At 42.3% G+C, this 22,161-nt stretch overlaps 3 protein-coding genes across 6 annotated transcripts in view; 2 read left to right on the top strand and 1 right to left on the bottom strand.

The window, feature by feature from the left end:
- Caper (RNA-binding protein 39-like protein Caper) overlaps positions 1-9,081 on the bottom strand; it is a 69,892-nt gene extending 60,811 nt beyond the window's left edge. For both annotated transcript variants that reach the window (XM_089580123.1, XM_089580124.1), the window contains exons 1-3: positions 8,972-9,081; positions 5,501-5,559; positions 2,585-2,670 (exon numbers count right to left, since the gene is read on the bottom strand). In XM_089580123.1, coding sequence (XP_089436249.1) covers positions 2,585-2,670; positions 5,501-5,551 — 137 coding nt within the window. In that variant the 5' untranslated portion in view covers positions 5,552-5,559; positions 8,972-9,081. The remainder of the gene's footprint in view (positions 1-2,584; positions 2,671-5,500; positions 5,560-8,971) is intronic.
- A 409-nt stretch (positions 9,082-9,490) lies between these two features.
- Positions 9,491-14,255, top strand: LOC149350957 (CCAAT/enhancer-binding protein gamma-like). 2 transcript variants are annotated; one of them, XM_089580121.1, is made up of 3 exons: positions 9,491-9,621; positions 10,086-10,211; positions 11,387-14,255. In XM_089580121.1, exon 3 carries the CDS (start codon positions 11,431-11,433, stop codon positions 11,875-11,877), a length of 447 nt encoding a protein of 148 aa, XP_089436247.1. In that variant the 5' UTR covers positions 9,491-9,621; positions 10,086-10,211; positions 11,387-11,430; the 3' UTR covers positions 11,878-14,255. The 2 variants fall into 2 exon arrangements, with proteins under 2 accessions (XP_089436247.1, XP_089436248.1); XM_089580122.1 differs by having other exon boundaries at positions 9,524-9,611.
- A 684-nt stretch (positions 14,256-14,939) lies between these two features.
- The window catches only part of Galphas (G protein alpha s subunit), an 83,389-nt gene continuing 76,167 nt past the window's right edge, over positions 14,940-22,161 (top strand). For both annotated transcript variants that reach the window (XM_089580120.1, XM_089580119.1), the window contains exons 1-4: positions 14,940-15,321; positions 17,203-17,275; positions 19,346-19,400; positions 19,497-19,616. In XM_089580120.1, the coding sequence (XP_089436246.1) occupies positions 15,183-15,321; positions 17,203-17,275; positions 19,346-19,400; positions 19,497-19,616 (387 nt within the window). In that variant the 5' untranslated portion in view covers positions 14,940-15,182. The remainder of the gene's footprint in view (positions 15,322-17,202; positions 17,276-19,345; positions 19,401-19,496; positions 19,617-22,161) is intronic.

The raw sequence follows: 22,161 nt of genomic DNA, 5'->3' as shown, positions 1-22,161 counted from the left end.
TCCAAGAAATACATAGCACTACATAGCTCAAATGGGCACCCACCCCCAATTCCCCCTACAAGAGTGACCCACAAGCCTGCCCCTGTATGTACCCGGTATTTAGAGGTTACACTTAGCATTCCATGCAGTCGAACAGTTGAAGGGAAGGCTATTTCATAAAATGTGGTTTTTACTGGACAGAAAATACTTGAAAGCCAAAAGCCAAACTTAAGTACACAGGGATGTGATGGATACTTTGGACATACTTTTAACTATACAGTGAAGCCTCATTAACTCGACCCCCATTAATTAGGAAACCCTGGTAATTAGGACGTCAACATGGTCCCGGCCAACGCCCATGCAAGCCTATAGCATCAATAGCTCGTTAACCCGGACGCTGCCAGAATCACACCAGTTAAGGGGGGACACTGGTCTTGAAAAAAAAAATTTTATTAATGAAGTCACAGTTACGAAATCTTCAGGGAATATGTATTTTCGTGTGCTGATTTTAAATATGTCATTTAATTTCATGTAAAACAATTCCTTGAGCACTTATGCACTTTTTATGCAAGTATTTTGCGGAGAGTTTTGAAGAAAATTTGCTGCGGGAAACTCCCTGAAATGTATGCCATTGGGTTCTCTTGACACCAAGGAATACAATAAGGGTGAGATTGTCTTCGTGCCTATCATAGAACTTAAGTTACAGAGTTTTGAAGTTGTCGCTTCAGAAATAAGAAGGAAAGTGTGTATTCCTGTTTCTGAAGTGGCAGCTTCAGTACCCTATTACTCAAGTTCTATGAGAACCAGGATGATAATTTTACCCTTATTGTATTCCTTGGTGTCAAGAGAACCCAGTGGCATACATTTCAGCGAGTTTCCTGTAGCAAATTTTCTTCAAAACTCTCCGCAAAATACTTGCATAAAAAGTGCATAACTGCTCAAGGAATTGTTTTACATGAAATTAAATGACATATCTAGAATCAGCGCACAAAAATACATGTGCCCTGAAAATTTCATAACTATGACTAAATTAATAAAATTTTATTTTCAAGACCAGTGTCCCCCCTTAATTCCGACACACTCCCGACCAGAGGCCGTACCGCGATATGAACGACACAGCGAGCAATCATGCTAACGCCCCAAGTCATGTGAAACACCCCGTCAGAGAGATGCCCATGCACCTCTTATGTTGGGCGATGGCAGGCATGATGATGTTCGGCAGACCCTGGTGTCGAAAAATCGTGCGGCCGCATAGTTTCGGTCGTTCGTTTTCTGAGTTTTGCTCCAGACCACAGTGATGATGACGGCGATGACGATTGGCCAGCCAGCCAAGTACTGTTTCGCGCAGTTTTAGATGCCGATCTGTGCATCCCTGGTCTTTTATTCATTTTCTCACTAAAAGACGTCTCGCCGCTCCGGCACCTATGAATTTTCCTTGGTTCAAACCACGTAGTACTTTCATTATTTTGTTGGGACGAAACTGCGCGCTCGTCGCCCACTATTTCTGCGGTGGCACCTCTCCACAAGCAACGACGCTGCTTAAGAACAGGCACCATTGCTAGCGCATTGCACCGTGAAGAATACCTTCACCAGTCTGTAGCAGTTATGCGCTAACAATCCATAGAGCGCACATGCAGTAAATGCATCCGTTGTTATTCCGAAAAATCGCCGTTGATGTGTAGTTTTCACCTGAAAAGCAGACAACCACTGCTCTCTGTTTTCGCCAAACAAATTAACTATGATGCGAATGGGTCCTGGCAATGTTTTTTCTTGGGGGGATTTGGTTTATCCGAAACTTCAGATTCAGACCTGTTTACCAGTCCCTCGAAGTCCGAATTAACGAGGTTTTACCGCACGTGGTATCAGTCATGATGGTGGACCATGCATAGCTTCCAAGGTGCACCTCGGAGCAGGTGGCGATAAGACAATTAGATAAGCGTGCGCTTTCACAGTGACCTGCTGCAGTGGCTCAATGGTTAGGGCACTCTTGTTGCTGAGCCAGAGAACAACCAGTGTTCAATCTCAGCCGCAGCATCTGCGTTCTGACAGAGGCAAAATGCTTAAGGCGACCATGTGATATGCAATATATGCCAAAGCACTTCAAAGAACCTCAGGTACACGAAATTAATTTGAAGCTTTCCATTATGGTGTCCCTCATAGTCCTATGTTGCTTCATGACATTATACCCCACCATTCAAAACTTACTTTCACAAAGGTCCTGGTCCACCAACATGGATGGCCGCTATGACATCTGTGCAAGCCAGTTAACTCTCATTTCACAGACATGCATCGATAGCATGTTTGGCTATTACTAAAAGTGACTTGCAAATTGACCAGCCACTAGGACCCACCAATTGTTACCACACAATAGGGAATGGTATCAAGGGCATCCAGCGCATATTGTTGACGATGTAGCCAGTTACAAGTAATCTATTACAATAATGGCAGAGCTCCACGCCACTGCTTGGCATTTCTTGACTTAATAATGAGCTGATAGGCTTTACTTTTACAATGCGTGCAATACACACAGAAAATGCACAAGAAGGCAGCTGCGATATTCCTGAACGGGAGAATAATGCACACAGCACTGTTAGAATGGACTCACTGTCTGTTCTCCTTGTCTGCCGAACCCTTTGCTCCCTCCTGCGATGAACCTGCTTGCTGAAGGCTCCCTGCACCATTCACCTCCTCCTGTTGAGATTTTGTGAGCGCGGAGAGGATCAAAAAAGCAGCACCAAGACACCCGCCGTATCCGCCAGGCCACAGGTCGATTCGTCAGGGCCGGTGATGTGTATGGTGTTCAACAGCGAAGGGGGAGGGATGAGGGCAAAAAAGGGGGGAAGAGCACAAAATGAGCAAGAACTAAGTTATAAGGGGCAAAGAAAAGGAGCTCCCCACCACCAGACTAAAGCTGAGGGACTCCCACAGAACATTGTGAGGCCTGTCTTCCTTCTTCCCTCCACAGGCCACAAGTAAGCAAGCCTTTCCCTAATGACATGGTGAGAAAGGAGCAAGGGGAAGGGAGGCTAGGGGACAAGATCAGCAAGGAGCATTACAAGCCAAAATCCCCGACTGTAACCAACTTGCAGCATCACCACTCAGCTCAGCCCTGCATCAGATGTTCAAGAATGAAACACAATGCAGTACCAGCTTTGAAAAAAAAAAAAAAAAAGATTAATGCAAAAACTTCAACTTCAATGTTACCTGATACATCATCCTGGGATACCTGCAAAAAAATGGGGCCACACCCTTTCGAGTCATCCATGCTCCATTCATACACACTCATCCCAAACAAAGAATTTGCAGCCATGTTTAACTCTGCACATAGGCATTTGTTATGTAACCTGAAGAAACAAAATGCAGCTGGCTGCAACGGCACAATAAATCAGCTTGGTTTCACTTTTGTGCACCTTTTTATTTCTGCAGATGATCTCACACTTTAGAAAATAGTTGAGGCTACGTACAAGCAACAGCCACAGTACAGCATAAAAAATACAGTACCATCACTGCTTACACCATGTTGAGTGTAAAAAAGTAACTAAAAACCAAATTTATTAAAAAAATAGAACCTTGTAACCTAAAAAAAAAATTTTTACAGACCTTGTGCCATCATCTAAACAAATGCACACTTTGAATTTGTCACTGTCGAGGAACAACAACAAAAAAAAAAAACATTGACAGACATGTAATGAACTTACAAATATTTGCGCCCTTACTCTCACATAAAGTCAGTCAGTGTGGCTGCACTTAAGTGCCTTGTCCGCATACTTTCTGGTACAGCTGCACCCCAGCATTTGCACATTTAGCGACACCTCATCAGTGTTTACCACAGCTGTCTGCACTATGGCCAAAAAAACTTGTAGCACAAGGAAGCCTAGCTTTCAAGCACTTCATACACAGGCACACTTTTGGTCCACACACATCCAAGCACACTTACACGGAAGAGAAAAAAACATCTGTTCTTCGATTGACCTAGAGGGAAAAAGAAGAATCTCCATGGGAGAAAAAGTCGCGAGTGTCTTTGTTCACATATGCTTTCGTTTTGTTTTGCGAGAAATCAGCCTCCAAGGAAAATGGCTTCGCTGAAGAGTTTCAAACGTGGGGGAGGGGCGGCAGCCATCTTTTCCCAGCCATCCCTGAGACAAGAGGAATGGTACACCATTTCAGAAGCGAGACCCTCACTGAAGTCGGCTGTGCAATTGGCGTTCCACAAGCCTCACACTGCCTGATAACAAGGAAATAATCCTTGCATCAAACTATGACAAAATGCAACATAGCAGGAGTTAACGAAAAATCAAGACAAGGCTTGTGCTTTCCCATTCAAGGACCGCACAGTTCATTATCTGCATAAATACTTTCTGACATTATTATTACTGTCTACTCTCTATATAGTTAACAGAATTCACGCAACAAAAGTACGCTAAGCACTCTTATTCTAAACGAGCTATAAAATACTCGTACAGCAAAGCAAAATAAAAAAGAAAAAGAACAGGTCAAGCGATGATGCCCTTCAGAGGTTACTACCTTCTTGCAGTGTCCCAATGGTAGCTAGGGAAGAAGTGCTGGTGTCTAGTGTGGGGGGTCTATAAGACACAAAGTGGACACATTATGTAGAGGCGATGCCCCAGCGCCAATTTCAAAAAGCAAGCAAATTAAGAATAATTACCTTTCTGACAAAGATCTCCTGCAAGCTAAGCAATAATGACAACACATCTTGACAACAACTGGCTTTATGCTTCACATGTATTAAAGAGGCCCTGAAACACCTTTTGAATGTGATAAACCTAATTTTAAATATAATTAAATTAGGTGTTAACATCTGGCCTATAATATATATCCCATTTGCACATTAAGGGACCTAATATCTTGCTCTGAAACTTTGGTTATAGTTCTTAACACCTGTTTCAACCTTCCTCTCCTCAAATGGTACCCTAATAATGCTATCATGCCATGCCAGCTGTTTGCAACTGCCTTCCATATTACAAAGGACAATAGGATTGGAGCAGCACACAAAGTGAGCCAGCCAAATGCAGTGAGTTGACCGCCTAACTAGTAGTGATCAGCTCGCAAACATGTGCAAAAGAGAGGAGAGAGATCAGCCACCAGGCAGCATTGCCAGCATCTAGCAGAGCACATATAGCTTCAAGTACAGGAAAAATGGCAACAGGGGAAGGCCTTGGGTTGTGCTAAAGGCAATTTTTTAAATTGTTAACTGCAATGATGCAAGCGGACCCCATTAAACACTTACTGTAAGATATTCCACATCGGGCACCATACCCAACAGATGTTGCAATTATGATAAAAGGTGTTTTAGGGCCCTTTTAAAGCTGAAAACTGAAACTGCTGCTGTCAACAACAATGCCTTGCACCTTCATGCTGAATACATCAATATATTAGCTCAGCAACATAGCACACATACTATCTGCAGAAACACAACAAAATCTACAAGCCGATAGCAATAACATCAGCATTCAAGCATATGGCTGTTTTTCTGACCACAAAAAAGAGAACAAAATGTCACCTTTCGATAGGGTGCTTCCAGCAAGGCCTCCACGTCAAGGTCATCTGCCATGATATCTCCTGCAGCATAGAAAAACACAACCACATTGCATATTTAAGTACACACACACCCTGAGGTGCACATGCCACTAAGATTCCACGAAACAGCCATTAACAGAAGCACAAACTCCTCCCTCCTGCATTTTTCAATCCACTGACACCCTTCACTACAATAAACTAAAAACAAAACAGTCGGCCAGTCTCCCTGCTTGAAAGGGAGAAAACAGCACATCTGTGAAATAACTATTAAATACAAAAAGACAGCTTGACACTGCGTGACCAACCAAGCACCAGGAGCACTGCACGTTACATCAGGCAACTTTGACAAATGTTTACTCAGCGCACCTTGGTTTGGTTTATTGGGGTTTAACGCCCCAAAGCGACTAAGGCTATGAGAGACGCCGTAGTGGAGGGCTCCGGAAATTTCGACCACCTGGGGTTCTTTAACGTGCACTGACATCGCACAGTACACGGGCCTCTAGAATTTCTCCTCCAAAGAAATTCCAGCCGCCGCAGCCGGGATCGAACCCGTGTCTTTCGGGTCAGAAGCCAAGTACCATAACCACTGAGCCATCGCGGCGGCAGGGCACCTTGGTTCATTCATAATGATGCCACACACACATCAGCTGCATTACTTGTAACAATCAGCTCCCTAAAAAATACATTTTCACTCAATAATTTTAAATCTAAAATAACTTCCTGCACTTCCATCACAACTTTCAGACTTATGTTTAGAATGGTCCCATATCTCGTATCTTTTTTTCTTTATTAATTTCATTTTGTCAGCCCAGATTGGTTACCACAATTAAGCACATTATTGTGAGGGAGACAGAGAGACAATATAGAATGCTGGCTGAAATCGCCATTCGTCGGCTGGCATTCATAAGAACATGGCGCACACAAAATGAAATGCCTATGATAACTGAAGAGTACTACAATTGCTGAAGCCTTCTAAAGACCAATCTAAGAAAGCAAAAGGCTACTACTATTAAAAATTAGGTTGCAACAAAGATATTAAACTCACAGAAGTGATTAAGGTCTAATAACACACCCAAACAATGACATTTCAACCTGCACTTGGAACCTGCCTTCCACTGAAACAGCACTTACATTGGGGCAAACCAGCTTCCTTCACGTACAAAATGCATCACCCCCCATGAAACATTGTTTCACATGAGTTGACGCATCAAGTACAGGTTTGTGACTTCACAAAACAAGCACAAAATATTTCTATGTCTGAAACAAAGAAAGCTAACAGAAGTCCTTTTGGCTGCATTCATTTGGTGCTCAAAAGAAGACATTAACTAGCACAAAACCATCTTTAAAAAAAAAAAAGATGGTTTATAAGGGTGCCATGACATGCACTCATTTATAATGAGAGTTCAGGATGAAGACAATACAAGGTATTCACACGATGACACAACCATTTTGTAGCACAGCACACAGCTTCAGGAGTACAAGCCTGAGCAGATGGCCAAAAGCAGATCAGACAAGTGTGTGACCTTTCAGTCCTCTATGTATGTCAAAATGACAGTGATGTCGGTGCATACTTCCCAGAAGTTGTCATGCACAGTCAATCCATAGCCCCAGACAGAACTGACCGACTGTCTGCACATGCAAGCAGACGCAAGTGTAGGTGTGCCATCCTAAATTCCAACACCACTTTCTTCACATGCAGAGAAGCTACGGCCACGGTCCTTCCAATTCTTCACCATCAGCAATGCTGTAATGCTTAAAAATATGCTGCCAGGAGATAAATGCCTCATAATGAACAGCAGCTTGTCCTGTTGGCATATACCACTCATTGTGTAACGAGTCAAAAACAGACAGCTTTCTCCGCCAGCTGTAGAGTGGCATCTATTTGCTTTTTTTCAATTTAATCCAATCCAAAGCAGTGCTGAACATGCTGATAGCAGGAAAAAAAAAAGTTTTGCCTCCTGCCTAAAACACATTCAAGCCAACATTGACATGCATTTACAAATCCAACTCCGCTGGTACTACTTCACTTATTATTGTGGGGCTGCGCGAGTTTGTGGTCCAGTGTCTCGGCATTCCTCAGTGCTTCAAGAAAAGCTTCACCAGTACACTTAGCAGCTTATACTGCTCAACAATGTAAAACAGAAGCAAGATTGACAGCCTCACGTTGCTATGCCTGTATGCTTAAAAAGAAAAATTCGACCACCTAGGGTTCTTAACGTACATTGATATCGCATCGGCCATACCATGCTGAACACGGTGGTAAATTTATTATAAATCAGTTCGCAGGGCAGACTTTTGTCCCGGACTCGCAGCTGAGCACGCACTACTGCCGCGTGATATTCAGGTGCAATCCTTTTATTCTTGAAATAAACACGTTACTGTCACTTGTAGGCATATTAGCCAGGCACGGTTAAAAACCACGCGATCGAGTGAAAACGGCGCCTTGCGAGTGTGTGGGTACCACAGGCGAAATGGCAAGTGCGTAACGCTCGTCTGCGCTGCTGCCAGTGATATTTGCCTCCAATTCTCGAAAACGGAGATACACGTTGCAATGCACTGCTTTTCGCACAAACCCAGGCAGGTTTGAGAATCTGTTCAGTTCGAAACAAATCCGCCGTTTTCAACGACTGCCCAAATTTCGGCACAGCTGTACTTTTCCCACAACCAGCAAATAAGATCCCGCGCTCGTGCGTGGGTACCCCCCGAAAAATGTTTGCCCCTGAATGCGGCAATGTAACACCTGAAATTCTTTACCGGCCACAATCAAGAACTATATTTCTCGAAGGCACAGGATACAACACCTCCACTCCCTCCCCACACCACCAAATTCTTCCAGCAATCTCGCAAGCAGTCTGAAAAATTTGAAACTTCAACACAGCACTGCACAGCCTATCATGCACCGCAAAACCAATGTGGCGAACGTCGCCGGCAATTAACAAAGCCTTATGCGTCACGCCAGCAGTTAAAGCACTGCACATGGACAACACGTATTAGCTACGGCTATACTGCGAAGCTGTGGTTCAAATCCGACAGTAGCGCATACAATTCAACCAGCAGAAGTGTACCCAGAAACGTCGCGTCCGACGTCTTCCGATCGACAACAGAAAACCCCACTAAGCGCAAAATTCTTAGCACTAGAAAAAAGGTCGCTGTCGCACACCAGCAAGGCATTCGTAAAACAACACGCTCGTACGGGCAGCACTTGATCAGGCAGAGTTTTCAAGTAGTAGTTTTATAATGCTATGCGTATCTAGATCCTCTACACACCACAAAGAAAAGCTAAACGCTTTAATTTACAAATGAAATAAATAAAGGCTACTAGGCAGCTCAGCACAAGCAATAGCGTTTACAAATTCTTCACTGCGTAAATCACGTCACGACCTATCAACTACGAGACACCACGTTACACCAAGCACACTTGCACAAAGCACCAAATGATGATTTTCTTTCATACCTCCCACAACAGATTGTTCTAGGAAAATGGGCAGAATAGCAATTAAGTGCAAAACACGATGGTTATCGTTGTCCACAGCCAAGCAAACAAAATGGCGGTCACCTACTAAATCGACGGGGTCTAAATTTTGTTTGAAGGGGCTGCGACAAAGGCGACCCCCAACGACAAACAAACGAGGCTTTTGAAAAATGAATAATAAAAAGATAAAAAGCCATTCTGCCATGTTTTGGCCTACAAACAAAAGTTTCTGGATAAAAAATTGCTTTTAATATTTATTAATAATTAGTAGACAAATGTTATTAACGCAGCACATTTGCGCACTAAGTTCTGTTTACAGCGGTTTACAAGGAGTCTCACATGAAAATCACGCTTCCGTTAAGAGCGGCGACGCTCACTTCAGCAACAAAAGGGAAAAAAAATTAAATTAATTAGCGTAACTAGCACACTAAACACTATAAGTTTTTTGATTAAACGTTTAGTGTTCAGTGAGCACTAACTAGGTCAAAACCGCTGTTTTCGGTTGGCAATTCTACTGACGGCCACCGTTGGCTCTTATTTCCTGACTGAACACTTGCTTCTCGATGTCGTTTTGTGATGCAATTTCATGAGCTGTGTTCAGCTTCATAGCGTGGAGCTGGAGGTGCGGTTGTGTGAGTCATTCCTACCAATTTTACGTGCTAGTTACGCTCATTAATTAATTTTTTTTTTTCCGTTTTGTTGCTGAAGTGAGCGTCGCCGCTCTTAACGGAAGCGTGATTTTCATGTGTGGCTCCCTGTAAACAGAACTTAGTCATGCTGCCAGGAATGTGCGAGTTCGCGCAAATGCGCTGCGTTAATAACATTTGTCTGGCAAATATTCGTCGCATGCGCAGTATACATTCGTACTCGTAGATTATTCATTGGTCTTCTACCTCGGTGTTATGCTGTCGTTTGATTTCAGATATGCCGTGTGTTTCTTTTGAGCACGTTATGGACGTTGTAAACAAACGACCCTAACAACCCTATCAACTCGAGCCTTGGGACCAAAAATGAAACATTAGTCCCTCATGGCGACTGGATTTAAATTGTTATGCGTGCTTGAGTTTGCATCGTGTTTATTAATGCGATGTTTCAGATCCGACGGAACATCGCGTGAAGATTCAGTGAAGTCGTCGCCAGTTATCGCTTTGGCTGGCTTCAAGAGCAGTGGACCGAGCCTGTCGACGGTCTATCAGTTCGGCTTCAGGGCGTTGAGAACCAAGTAAGGAGCTCCTTAATATGTATACAATAGTTCGAGAATAACACTTAATGCTACCTGGTGCAAAAGTTTCTTTGCTGATGACAACAACTTGAGCAAACAAGGAAAAGTTGAGGCTCCTGTGTTTTTGTGTGTGTGTGTGTGTGTGTGTGTGTGTGTGTGTGTGCTTTCGTAGTTTGAAAAAGTTTGTGTGGTGCAAATGGGTTGAGTGGTCAGTAATAGCAGAAGTGCCTCGGACGGTTTTCTGCAGGTGTCGCTTAAACATCGAATTTGTTTGCGCAGTTGAGCTTTCAGTTGCATCATTCGAATAAGCGAGAGGAAAGAGCTGCCACCTTCTTGTGTGGCTTTTGTTTACATTGTATCAGTTGTCTTGTGTGGCGTTTTTTGGACAGACACCGCGCTCTCGCAGTTAATTCTTTGCTTCTGCTGCAACTGCAGGTTTAATCAGTTTCAACGTTGTTTATTACTCCTGCCCTTGTTCTGTGCATTTAATGTTCTCGGCTACAATAAAAGACTGCATGAAAGACACAAAAACTTGGATACAGAGTTGTAGCTGGAAAAAATTACAATAATTCAAAAGAAAACATCCGACAGAGGTGTATGATTGCGAAAAGGATTTAATAGGTTCTGAAACGTGTGTTGTTTAAGTTTTTGGTTGGCGATCTTTTCTGACTGAAAGTAACAATAATGAGCTAGCTGATAATGTACAAAATGGGCAATTCTGAGAAATGGGTTTCACATGTCTGGTTTGCACCACACATGTCTCATTAACATGCATGATTTTTGTGCAGTGTTGCATGCTTTTCAGACTATAAAGGGTTCCTGTAAAGTTTTTTTGTTATTGCTTAACGTCAGTGAAATGTTCACGGCCAAGGTTTTTGTGTCAAACTGTGAAGTAACTTTAGAACAAGCATCAGCTCCTCACAGCTTCTGTTGTGCAATGCTACCAACATAAAAACGGTGGCATAAAAACTGTGAGGCAAAGGGGGTATTGGGAAAAATAGTGCATGTTGCATGTTTTCCAGCATTGTTTTAACTTTGGTTATGCATGAGATTGGCCATTTGATCCTGCTCTGCTGTGGTAATGTGATGGCTTACTTTTTAGTGCTCAAATTGTTGCTAAAACAGTAGAGTGCTAGGGGTGGTTTGGTGATATGTCCGGTGCATTGCCTACACAGGGAAGCACCACTTTCGGCCCAGGCAGGCAGTGCCGCAGGGCCGCATGCCATGTAAGAGGGACCCCGAGTGGTGGGAAGCATTGATGGCACCGCGCAAGCCAGCCAGTGGCAACAGCAGTGACAGCAGCAGCAGCATGGGCCGAGGCAAACGGTCAGCGCTGATGGACAAGGACAGTGAGGAGTACCGCATGCACCGTGCCCGCAACAACCTGGCTGTTAAAAAATCTCGCACCAAGTCCAAGCAGCGTGCCCAGGAGACTCAACAGAAGGTTGCCCAGCTGCGGGCTGAGAATGAAGCACTTGTGGCCAAAATCAAGATCCTCAACAAGGAGCTAAGCTTTCTAAAGGACCTTTTCTTGGCACATGCCGGGGCCACAGGTGGGAACCGTGGCAACAATTGCACAGGCCTTGAGGGTGTTGACCTAAGCTTCCTTAACGAGGATGATGCTTCAGAGAGCAAAGGAATTGCCTCCAAAAATGTTGGCTCTTAGTGTCTTGTGTGTCATACCTCCTGTATCTTTCCACTGCCTGTCACAGTGGTATGTCTTCTAGCTCTGGTTGAGGTTTTCACAACTTCAGTCTGAGTGATAGAGCCCAGTTATATGTTTGATGTTACCGTATGCTGTTATGTGCAGTGAAGCCATTTTTGGTGAGGACATTTGTTACATACTGAAAACCTGGGTTCAGCAGTGCTTTCCTATTTTTTTGTGCTTTCGCCTTGCAGAAATGTTTCCATTCCTTTATTGCTTTAGTTCCTCGGAACAGAAATACCTGGAGCAAGATGCTGACACCTATATCATGGTGCTCAACAGATGCAGAAGCTGCCGCCGCGGTGGCTCAGTGGTTATGGTGCTCGGCTGCTGACCCGAAAGACGTGGGTTCGATCCCGGCCGCGGCGGCTAGAATTTCTTTGAAGGAGAAATTCTAGAGGCCCATGTACTGTGCGATGTCAGTGCACATTAAAGAACCCCAGGTGGTCGAAATTTCCGGAGCCCTCCACTACGGCGTCTCTCATAGCCTTAGTCGCTTTGGGACGTTAAACCCCATAAAACCAAACCAGATGCAGAAGCTAAAGATCTGCTGTAGTTTTTGGGCACTTCACATTTGTTCTAGAGTATTCCAGTACAGCTATTGTGTTCGGACATGTTGCCACTATTTATTTCCTTTAAGAATTTTTGTTTGTTTGCCATTTGAGCTTTAAACGCTATTGTGTATGCTTTTATTAACTTCATTCCTTTGAAAAATTCATCAGGTCTCAGTAATATATTTGGGAGTACTCCCTTAAACTTGCGATAATTTAAACACCCACAGGGGCAATGCATCACAAGCTATGTGTGTACAGATTTTTCCAATTTGGATTTAGAAGATTTTTTTTTTTGTTCTCATTGAGAGTTGCCATATTATACTAAGTATACTGTTTATGGCGTCTGCTTTTGATAACTCTACACTTGTGTGAGATATCACAAGGAGTTAAATTTTTTAGTTTTACAATGTGTATCATATTCCTAAACAAGTGTGTGTCTTTTATGTAACTGTGTTTTATGACATGGGAAGCACTTTCTGGCAGAGCGGTGTAGCTTTTCCAATGCACCTGCAATAATGCATAACTTGTGCAAGTGCAAAGTAGTGCTGCCATAATTTCCGATCATGTGTTCCAAATGTTTCATGCATATATCTGCATCATGCAGTAATTTTTTACTGAAATATTGCACTCTGTGTTGTAATTTTTGCATGGATTAGCACTGAATTTGATAACAAAATCTAAGGAGGTGAAGTGTTCTCTACCCATTTTAATATAAGCTATGCAAGGATTCAGTTCCTTATTATTATTACATTGACAACTATCTTTTGAATTTTGAATATCTTATGAATTTTTACAGTACAGTGTCAGCTTAGTGATTGTCTGCTCTTCTGCAAATGACTGTGTAGTATTGCCCTTTTTATGAGCACCATTCAAGAGATTGTCCTTATTAGTGAAGATGTAGAATTTTTGTTGCAGTAAAAAATGATTTCCCTGCTAGCAACTATGCAAAGTGACATATGATCATGGAAAGCTAGTTGTAAGCTTGTGAGCTGCTGAAACTTGAAGTAACTATGTCCACTGTGCAATTTTACATGTCTACCTCTTTTTGCTAATTGTAACAAGATGTTTGATGTTGCTTTTAAAGCTGTTGTTGCTGTCCTTCTGCACAAAGGAAATGTCTGTTATGTATAGTTTTGAAATGTGACATACATTTGCTCTGTCCTTTCTTTTTTTTAGTTTACATAATGGTGCAGTGAAGTATTCTTTGCAGGCTATTTTTATGTATGTAAACATTCCACAATTGTCTTGGTGTAATTGATAGAAATTTTACTTGTTGTTCAAGACAAGTGGTTTTTTATGACTTTGCTGAGGAGGCGGCGGATAAAACAATGATTTGGTCAAATTGGTTGAAGTGTTGCCGGTGACCTTGGACCACTAGATGGCCAGGAACTCATGGCACCCGGCGAACGCTAAGGCGCTCACGCTGATGCAAAATTCACATTTGTAAGTGTTATTTTTTTTCTTTGCTTTTTGGTATGTGCCAGGGGCCCTGGGTACATCAAATATATGCTGTTGCCGCTGGTAGGCCCATTTTTAGCAGGGTTGCATCTTTTCACTCTTCTGCTGTATTTATTTCTTGCTATGTAAGCATTTTCGGTCACTGGGAGTCTGTAGCCAAAATGCTAATGATCTGCTTTTTCTTGTTTTAGTTGCTAAAGTACCAAGAAAGCATGGTCATGGTCCTGCCTGGTGATTTGACCAGAGTGACCCATTGAGAAATTATAGTGTTTGTGTCTACTTGGCAATATTCTTTTTAAGAACCTATTAAAGTATATAAAACTTGCATTTGTCTTGTGTCTCCAGATACATCTTCTGACCTGTTCTCCATCATAGAAATATTAAATTTTGCAACTAAAACTTATTTACCTGCGTGTTCAAGGTTTGACCATACTGCTGCTTCTACAACCTGTCATAGCCAGGCTCAGTGTGAAATGGGCGAGCAAGACATTTTGTGCGGGAGCCTTATGTAGGTGCTCCCGTGGGCCATTTAAAGAATCGGGGGATTAAAAAAAAAATGCACCCGGCGCTGGCGGGTCTCGCCAGTTCCTCAGTCACGGTTTGGAAGCAAGACATTCTTAGTAGACTATTTTTTGCTATATTCTCCTCCCCTATTTATACATTCTTAGTAGACTATTTTTTGCTATATTCTCCTCCCCTATTTATTATTTTTTTTTTTTCAGCGTGGGGATCTAAACGGGGAAAGATGAGAATCAAGTTAAGACGACCGGAGTTTTTTTTTTTTTTTTCCAAAGTCGCACTCGATGCCTTGGTTTGTGTCACCGCAGGTCATGTAGCGTGCGACGCGGTGTGGATGTATGTATACAAGCGAAATGCCACGTTTCGGGGTTATTTTTTGCAGCCTGCGCCGCGGTTTGCGTGGGGGGCTGGCCGGTGCGGCATGCGCTCTCGTTTCTGACGCTCCGGAGCGGCCCATTTGCGCCCGCCCGTGGTGGGCTGCCAGTTTTACCCAGAATGCTCTGCGCGCGGTAGTCCCCCACCCATCCTCCGCAAGCCACTTCCTCGGTGGATAACACCCATGCCTGTTTCGGAAGATGGACAGCAGGTTTTTCGGTGGTGACTAAACGGACCCGGCCCAATGGATAGTTGCTCGGAGATGTACCTGGAATAACTCTGCTGCAGTGGTTTGCTTCCTCTTGTGCGGTAATCTTTGGAACCAACGGCGAAGTGCAAGACGTTGTTAGGCCTAATGTCATGGGCTGTTTTGGAGGCTCGAGCTCAAAAAGCGACGCCGAAGAGGATAAACGCCGGAAGGAAGCCAATAAGAAAATCGAGAAACAGATTCAAAAGGACAAACAGATTTATAGAGCAACACACCGGCTGTTATTACTAGGTTGGTACTCTCTCTTGAACCGTTATGTTAGTGGAAATCGGTTGATGGTTGTAGGAAAAAAAAAAAAAAAAAGGTTTTTGGGTATCACCGCCGGCACGGGTGCTCTCCGGCGACTGCCTTAACCGGGGTTTCAGATGTTGCGAACTGCTGTCGTCAACTTAAGAAGCCTTGTTTAGGTATCAGAGGACTGCTTGTGTTGTTTATACGATGCCTTGTGATTTCATTCCATATTTTTGCTCGTGCAAAGGAAATCGGACAAGCTACCTGTACCTCGTAGAGGCGAATGCGATATCGGACTCGAGTTTTCCGATTTGGCTAGGCCTAACTTTGAGTGTTCATGTCTCTGTGCTTTAGGATTATTTTTTTTTTTGTCAAAAAATACTTGCACTCCCGAAAAAAATAAGGTGAACGAGCAGTGTTTGCCTGTACTCGAGATGCTGAGCGTGTAATGACCATAAACTAGAGAAAGGCATTCCAAGGTGTTACCCCATTGAGACGACTTGATTTGTTTAATCATTTAACTTGTGAAAAAAAAAAAAAAAGATATTCATGGTTTACTGAGTGCATACGCGTGTGCTAAAATGTCTGCATTTATCGGAAACCATGTCCCTAACAAGTCGCAGTGCACCAGATGGAAACGCTGCGGGTTGAACGCGGCACTTAAAACTACGTTCGAGTTGCATGATCAGTATCATCACTGGATCTGTATCTGTAGTTTGATTCTAAAGTCTCTTGCAACTATGCATATGTGGAGATGGTTGTTCTCGGCCTGCTTTCAGACATAGTGCTTTAAAATAGACATGATGCATTTATGGCGCAAGATTGGCTATAGCAAGAACGAAAAATTTAAGGTTTCAGTCAGATATTTTAAATAACATTCAAACACTGCTAAATGATTTTTGTCTGTGTTGCAAGCAGAAAGTTGGCTTTTTATTTTATATATGAGAGATGGCTCTGTGGGCATTTGTGTAGGGGTTGTTTCAAGTGTGTTAATTTTGCTCTTTTAATATGCTACAACTTTCATCATGTATCTAAGTCATATTACGTACCCCTGGAAAAAGGTTTATTTCTGGACACCTTGTGGGAGGAATAACCCCTCTTTGGTTTTTGTTCTCATGTTTATTTCATTTTTGAACCATGTGTTGATACGAGTGAAATCTATGGGAATGTGCATAGCAAAGCTGCTGTGAGAATGACATCGCAGTCGAGTCCTGACACTAAAACTGTAATTGCATGTAGGTTTGAAAATTACATTCCGGTTGAAATGAATATTTTTTACTTGAAAAGATGTTTTTGCATGAACAGCAAAAGGAGTAGCTTTGGAAGTTTACTGAATTTATGTGCTGTACTTTATGTAGCCTACAATTTTCACTTTCTTTGGCAATTACGAGGAGCAACCCTGTGGACCTTACCACATGGGAAGTGCAGCAGAGGGAGTGTTCTGTGGATTCTGTAGGTGGCAGGCTTGTTGGTTCACTTGTCAAGACAGTGCCAGAACCATTCTCCTCAGTGTCCTCTCTCAAGCGTGTCTGAACAAATAGGAGACTCCCTTGAGAAACTTTGTGTTGCCACCTCCCATGTACAGTTGTCACGTGAGGTGGTAGCTGTTGCGAAGGGAGGTTATGCTTTGCAGCCATTGTTGAGGGCCCTTGTATGACGGTTCCTCTGATTTTTTTGCAAATTTCATTAGAATTTTGTAGCTACATAAAGGAAACCTTTAAAGGCTGCATTCAACCATTTTTTTTTCTCTTTGTGGTGTGTCCATTTAAACTGTGAATTCATGACAGCAGCATTTACTTGCCATCTGTTTTTGGTTGCACTGTAATTGTTGAATGCATAGTAGTATTTGCAAGCTCACAGTTTCACTGTTTTCTGTTGCAGGTGCCGGTGAATCTGGAAAGAGTACAATAGTGAAACAGATGAGAATACTCCATGTCAATGGTTTTAGTGAGGAGTGAGCGTCATTTTTGAAATTCTTTTTTTCTTTTTTTTTTTGCATGAGTTTGTCAGTTTGTGATGGGGGAGTCATATTGCAACTGCATGTTTTTAAAAGTGCCTTTAATACATGTATTTTTTAATATCTTGCATCTTAAAATGGCACAGCATAAATCTTACTGCTCCCAGTTGAGGAATTATTCTCAGAGACATTGTTAGAGGTTGAAGTAATGTGTGACAAAACATGTCCTTTGCCTTGGTGCACCTTTAATGTCCTGGATACAGGTATGGCTCGCACATGTGTGTCCTGTGCTGTATTTCGAGGTAGCTTTAACCATCTAGTGCCTTCTGTACCAGATCCAACACAGACTGTAACGTCACCAGTTTTTGTCTAAGCCAAGGTGTCCGCTGCTTGAGGTGCAGAAGGCACACTGGAAGGTCAGCCACTGAGAAAAACTGACTGTCATAGTAACAGGACCTAAAATTCGAATGGCCGCACTGCTACATCAACAGGCAGTGGAATGAAAACAAATTTGATGTTGATTTAATGCATATATCTGAGTGTGTGGGCTCAGCTTTTTTGAAGCGTTCGGATATTAACTTCATTTTGTATCCTTAGATCTACAGCATAGCATTTTCTTAGTAAGTCTATCAGTTTTTTCTTTTAATTTCTGTAATATAGGGACCAAAAATTGTGAAATGAAGTTTAAAACTTTTATCCCATGTTTTCATTGCCTCATCTGTGCCGTGGTGAATTGAGTGTGATGCGCTAGCTACTACTGCACACCCACTGTACCTTCCATAAATGGTGACTATACCATTAAATCGGATATTGAAAATTGGCTTTCCGCTGTACCTTATGATTTACTTATGGATTACTTGCTAAGCAAAAACTGTGTTGTGCTTCGAGTGGAATTTCAAAACATTTTCCATGCATGAAACATTCGTTTGATCTTCATATATCACAAAGAAAAGGCTATTTTGAGTTTTTTTTGTCTTTAATGAAGACAGATTACTTTTCAACGAAAAGAGTATGCACTGAACACTTCACCAACTTTATCCACTACTTCACATTTACATTGTTTTGTCGTTGTGGAGGGTGTGGTAGGTGTTTTATAGCCATAATATTTACTTAACCCCATGGCTTTTATGCTGAACTTGCTTTAGTGGGCTGCTGTAGTTGGCATCATAAACTAGATAATGTCAGCTACAGCAGTGGCAACAAAGGAGTTGCTTTTTATTTCAGTTACCTCAAAGAAGGAATTCATTCCATCCAAGTGTCCTCTCTGGATTGAATGCTTTCCTTTCATAAATTTTCATGCTGATGTGTGTACTGTTATGCTTTTATTGTTGATGATTTTGTATTCTGCATCAGCTAAATCATAGTCTGAATTACCGTACTTTCCTATCCTTGGCATTACTCTGAAGTATTGTTTTTATAGTTTATTTTCATCACTTCCCAATGACGATGCTTTTAGATGTGGAAGTGAGCCAAATACATTCGTATATTTTCAGCTACAGCCAAGCAAGAGCGGGGTCTGTCTGTTGTAGAGTGGTTGCATGTGTCGCAGTGTGTGAAAACTCAGCAGGTTGCTTTTTTTTTTTTTAAGAACCAAATGCTTGTGATTTGCTAGCTCTTCAGAATTAGCAAATCATAAGCTACTGGGTTAGCTCTCGATCACTCTCTTTTAAGATGTCTGAATTCGTTTGTACTGATGTTCGCCATTGACGAAGTAGAATCTAGGCTCTGGAAAAGTTCGGTTTTTGTCGACCTAATGTACAGAAAAGCATCGAATGAAAAAATTTGGTTTATGTAAGCATCATGCGCACCTAAGCTGGCAATGGTTCAATTGAAAGTTTTACCATGTTGTAAGTTGCTTGTGTGTAGTAGTATAGGACATGAACTTTTTTTGCTGTGTGTGTGTATGGCAGCTCGCTGATGCTGAAGGAAGCAGCAGGGGGGCACTGCGCATCTGCTGCTTCCTCTTATTACACTGTACTCATAAATGATTAGTCTTTTACCATAGTTCTCTGATTTTGTGCCTGTGTGTACAAAATGCTCTTAACTGTAAATGGGTCTGCCTTTCAGAGAGAAGAAACAAAAAATAGAAGATATAAAAAAGAACATACGAGATGCAATCCTGGTACGCATTTTTTTTTTTTCGCTTTTGTACCATGTCATGTTTTTTAAATGTTTGTGCCATATTTCACTCACCCTGCATACTTGTATGTGTGACCAGACTATCACAGGTGCCATGAGCACGCTTGTGCCACCAGTACAGTTGGAAAAGTCTGAAAATCAGTGGAGGGTGGACTATATTCAAGATGTAGCCAGCTCCCCAGACTTCGACTACCCTGCAGTGAGTGCTCGCATTTTTTTTTTTTTGTGATACTAGCAAATGTCATGTTTTTAGTTGCTTGAATTTAGTGCCTTGGTGATATGGGCACAAAAAAAAAAAAAGAAATGTACTCTTATATGGGGACTTAGCTAAATTGCATAAAAATACTGAGCTATGAATTTCGTTAATGCTACTTACATTTCGTATAATTTAATACCCAAAGATATGAGGCATCGTTTGGAGTAGCCATTATGTTTTACCAAGTGGACACAACACAGTGTCACTACAGGACAGTGCACACAACACAGCAACATGACATTTGACATTGGTCATTCCTTTTCAGGGCTTCTTGGACAATACAGATGGGGGCTTGGGAAACAGTGGCACACAAACTGAACCTTGTTAAGGTCACGTAATGCCATGTTGATTGAGATATTACTCTGATGGCTTATATGCATCGGTGGACTTAAAGGTGCTCTGAAAAAGAATCTGAACTCTTCTTTTCACCGCGGAAAATCGATCTACACGTTCCGAGCAATCTTAGAAACTTGGAATTATTGTCCTGTGAGGTTGATTTCCATAATTTAAATCGGATTAAACGTCCCGGCTGTTGCCTTTTTTTTTTTTTTTGAACTTGCCGCGGATGGTAGGAGGAGCCAACTAATGCGTGGAGTGCCTTTCAGGCAGGCGCGTGGCAGCTCGCTTTGGCATTTATTTTGTTTTTTAGGTTTCCGTGAATAAATAGATCCAGTCGGAGGCTACATAGCTGCAAATTAGACCGACGGAAATAAAAATAAGTGTGGAGTAATTTTTTCGCCGACCACTTCGTATCACTCCGCCGATGGCAGAGCGGCAAGCCGCCACGGGACTGGCTGAAAGATTGGTTGACTCCTCCTACCGTCTGCGGTGAGTTCAAAAAAAGGCAGTAGCTGGGACATTTAATCTGATTTAAATTATGGAAATTGGCTGCACAAGACAACAATTCGAGGTTTCTAAGAATGCTTGGAACATACAGAGCGAGTTCCCGCGGTAAAAAGAGGAGTTTAGATTCCTCTTCAATGCACCTTTAAGGTAGCTATGCTGTCCCAAAGGCTTTTTCAGGGCATAAATCTAAATGCTCTTTTGCTGCTCAGTAGATAGGTTTGGACCCAGAATGACGAGAGATGCACATATGATTTCTAGCAGTCTTAAAATGAGTGCCCAGTCACACAGAGCATACAGTGCATGTGGCTTCGGCAAAATGTGGCTGCTTGGGCCCGGACATATACGATGGTAGGCTAAGATGTGGACTGTGTGGCCCATACTGAAAAAGGCAGCCTGTCATTTGCTCACAGCCAGTATGTAGGCTTTGTTCATTCCAAATTCAGGCGTGCATGCTTGGATTTGAGCTGTGAATTCTGAGCCGTGAACTTGTTTATTTTCGTGATTTTTAGGGCTTTTTTTTTTTTTTTAAAGAACACTGCAGACAGTTTCATTCAATTTTTGTTCCTAGTAAAATTCAATTGTTTTGCCTTTTGTGGCTGTTGAAGTTGTTCAGAATCAAAAGATTAATTTATTGTTGAGATATTTGGAGTTTAAAATGTAATATATTTTCCGTTACTCAATTTAAACTAAATGATGCTTAGTATAGCATGATAAGCATCTATTGGAAGTCCCACTGTTTTGCCATGTGTTGACTTCAGTTAGTCTTTATGCACAAACATTTAAAGGCACACTAAAGGGGAATACTAAGTCAGGCTAAACTGATATGGTAGGCTCACCTGATAGCAGATGTGTTGTTTCTACCGAAAATAATGATTTTATAAGCTAGAAAATTGCGTGAAGTGAGTATGCGTGGCATCACCATGAAAGATTCGTGCAATGACGACGAGTGACGTATTCATGAACAAATGCTATTTCACCACTTCGATAGGCAATTACCACCTAAGTATGAGGTAAGCAATATGGCGAGCATAGCTGCCAGTGCAAAGGGTCTCTTATTTAAAACAGTGTGAAACAGACGACGAAGACAAAGGTTAGCGGCAAACGTGAGCACTGAAGCTCTTGCCGCATTTCATGCATGTGTTGTACATAGCAAGGTCAGAAACACACGCTCTCAATGGTATTGACGCTGTGTGTGCTTGCTAGGCAGCCGGGGAAATGGACTCTGCTCTCACTTCAGCTGCCGAATTGGATACTTCGTTCAGGCTGCGGGCGTTATGAAATTGCAAAGCGTTTATTTATTTCATTTTAATACATGCTCATGCGTGCACACATGCACATCGTGTGAAGCTCTATGAGAGTGGTGCAGTGGAAAGTGAATATGCTTTTAGATGTGCAGAAAAATATCTGAGAAGTGCGACATGTATGCACAGTCACCTCTCATTTGGCTAATTAAAAAAAACTTTCCTTGCATGGGTCATATTGCACGCGGTACATGAGCCGCCGGCACATGGGGCATGGTTTTCTTGCGAGAACAATGTTCAACCAAGTGATGCATATTTGTCAAGATTGTGTGTGCATCCCTTGTTGACAACTATAGCTGACAGGCGGCAGACTACACTTTTGTGTAACATACCCTGATTTG

This window comes from Amblyomma mixtum, chromosome 3 (assembly GCF_055824585.1).
Source record: "Amblyomma mixtum isolate Tamu chromosome 3, ASM5582458v1, whole genome shotgun sequence".
In the NCBI taxonomy this organism is placed as follows: Eukaryota; Metazoa; Arthropoda; class Arachnida; order Ixodida; family Ixodidae; genus Amblyomma; species Amblyomma mixtum.
This window is presented reverse-complemented; position numbering and strand designations above follow the sequence as displayed.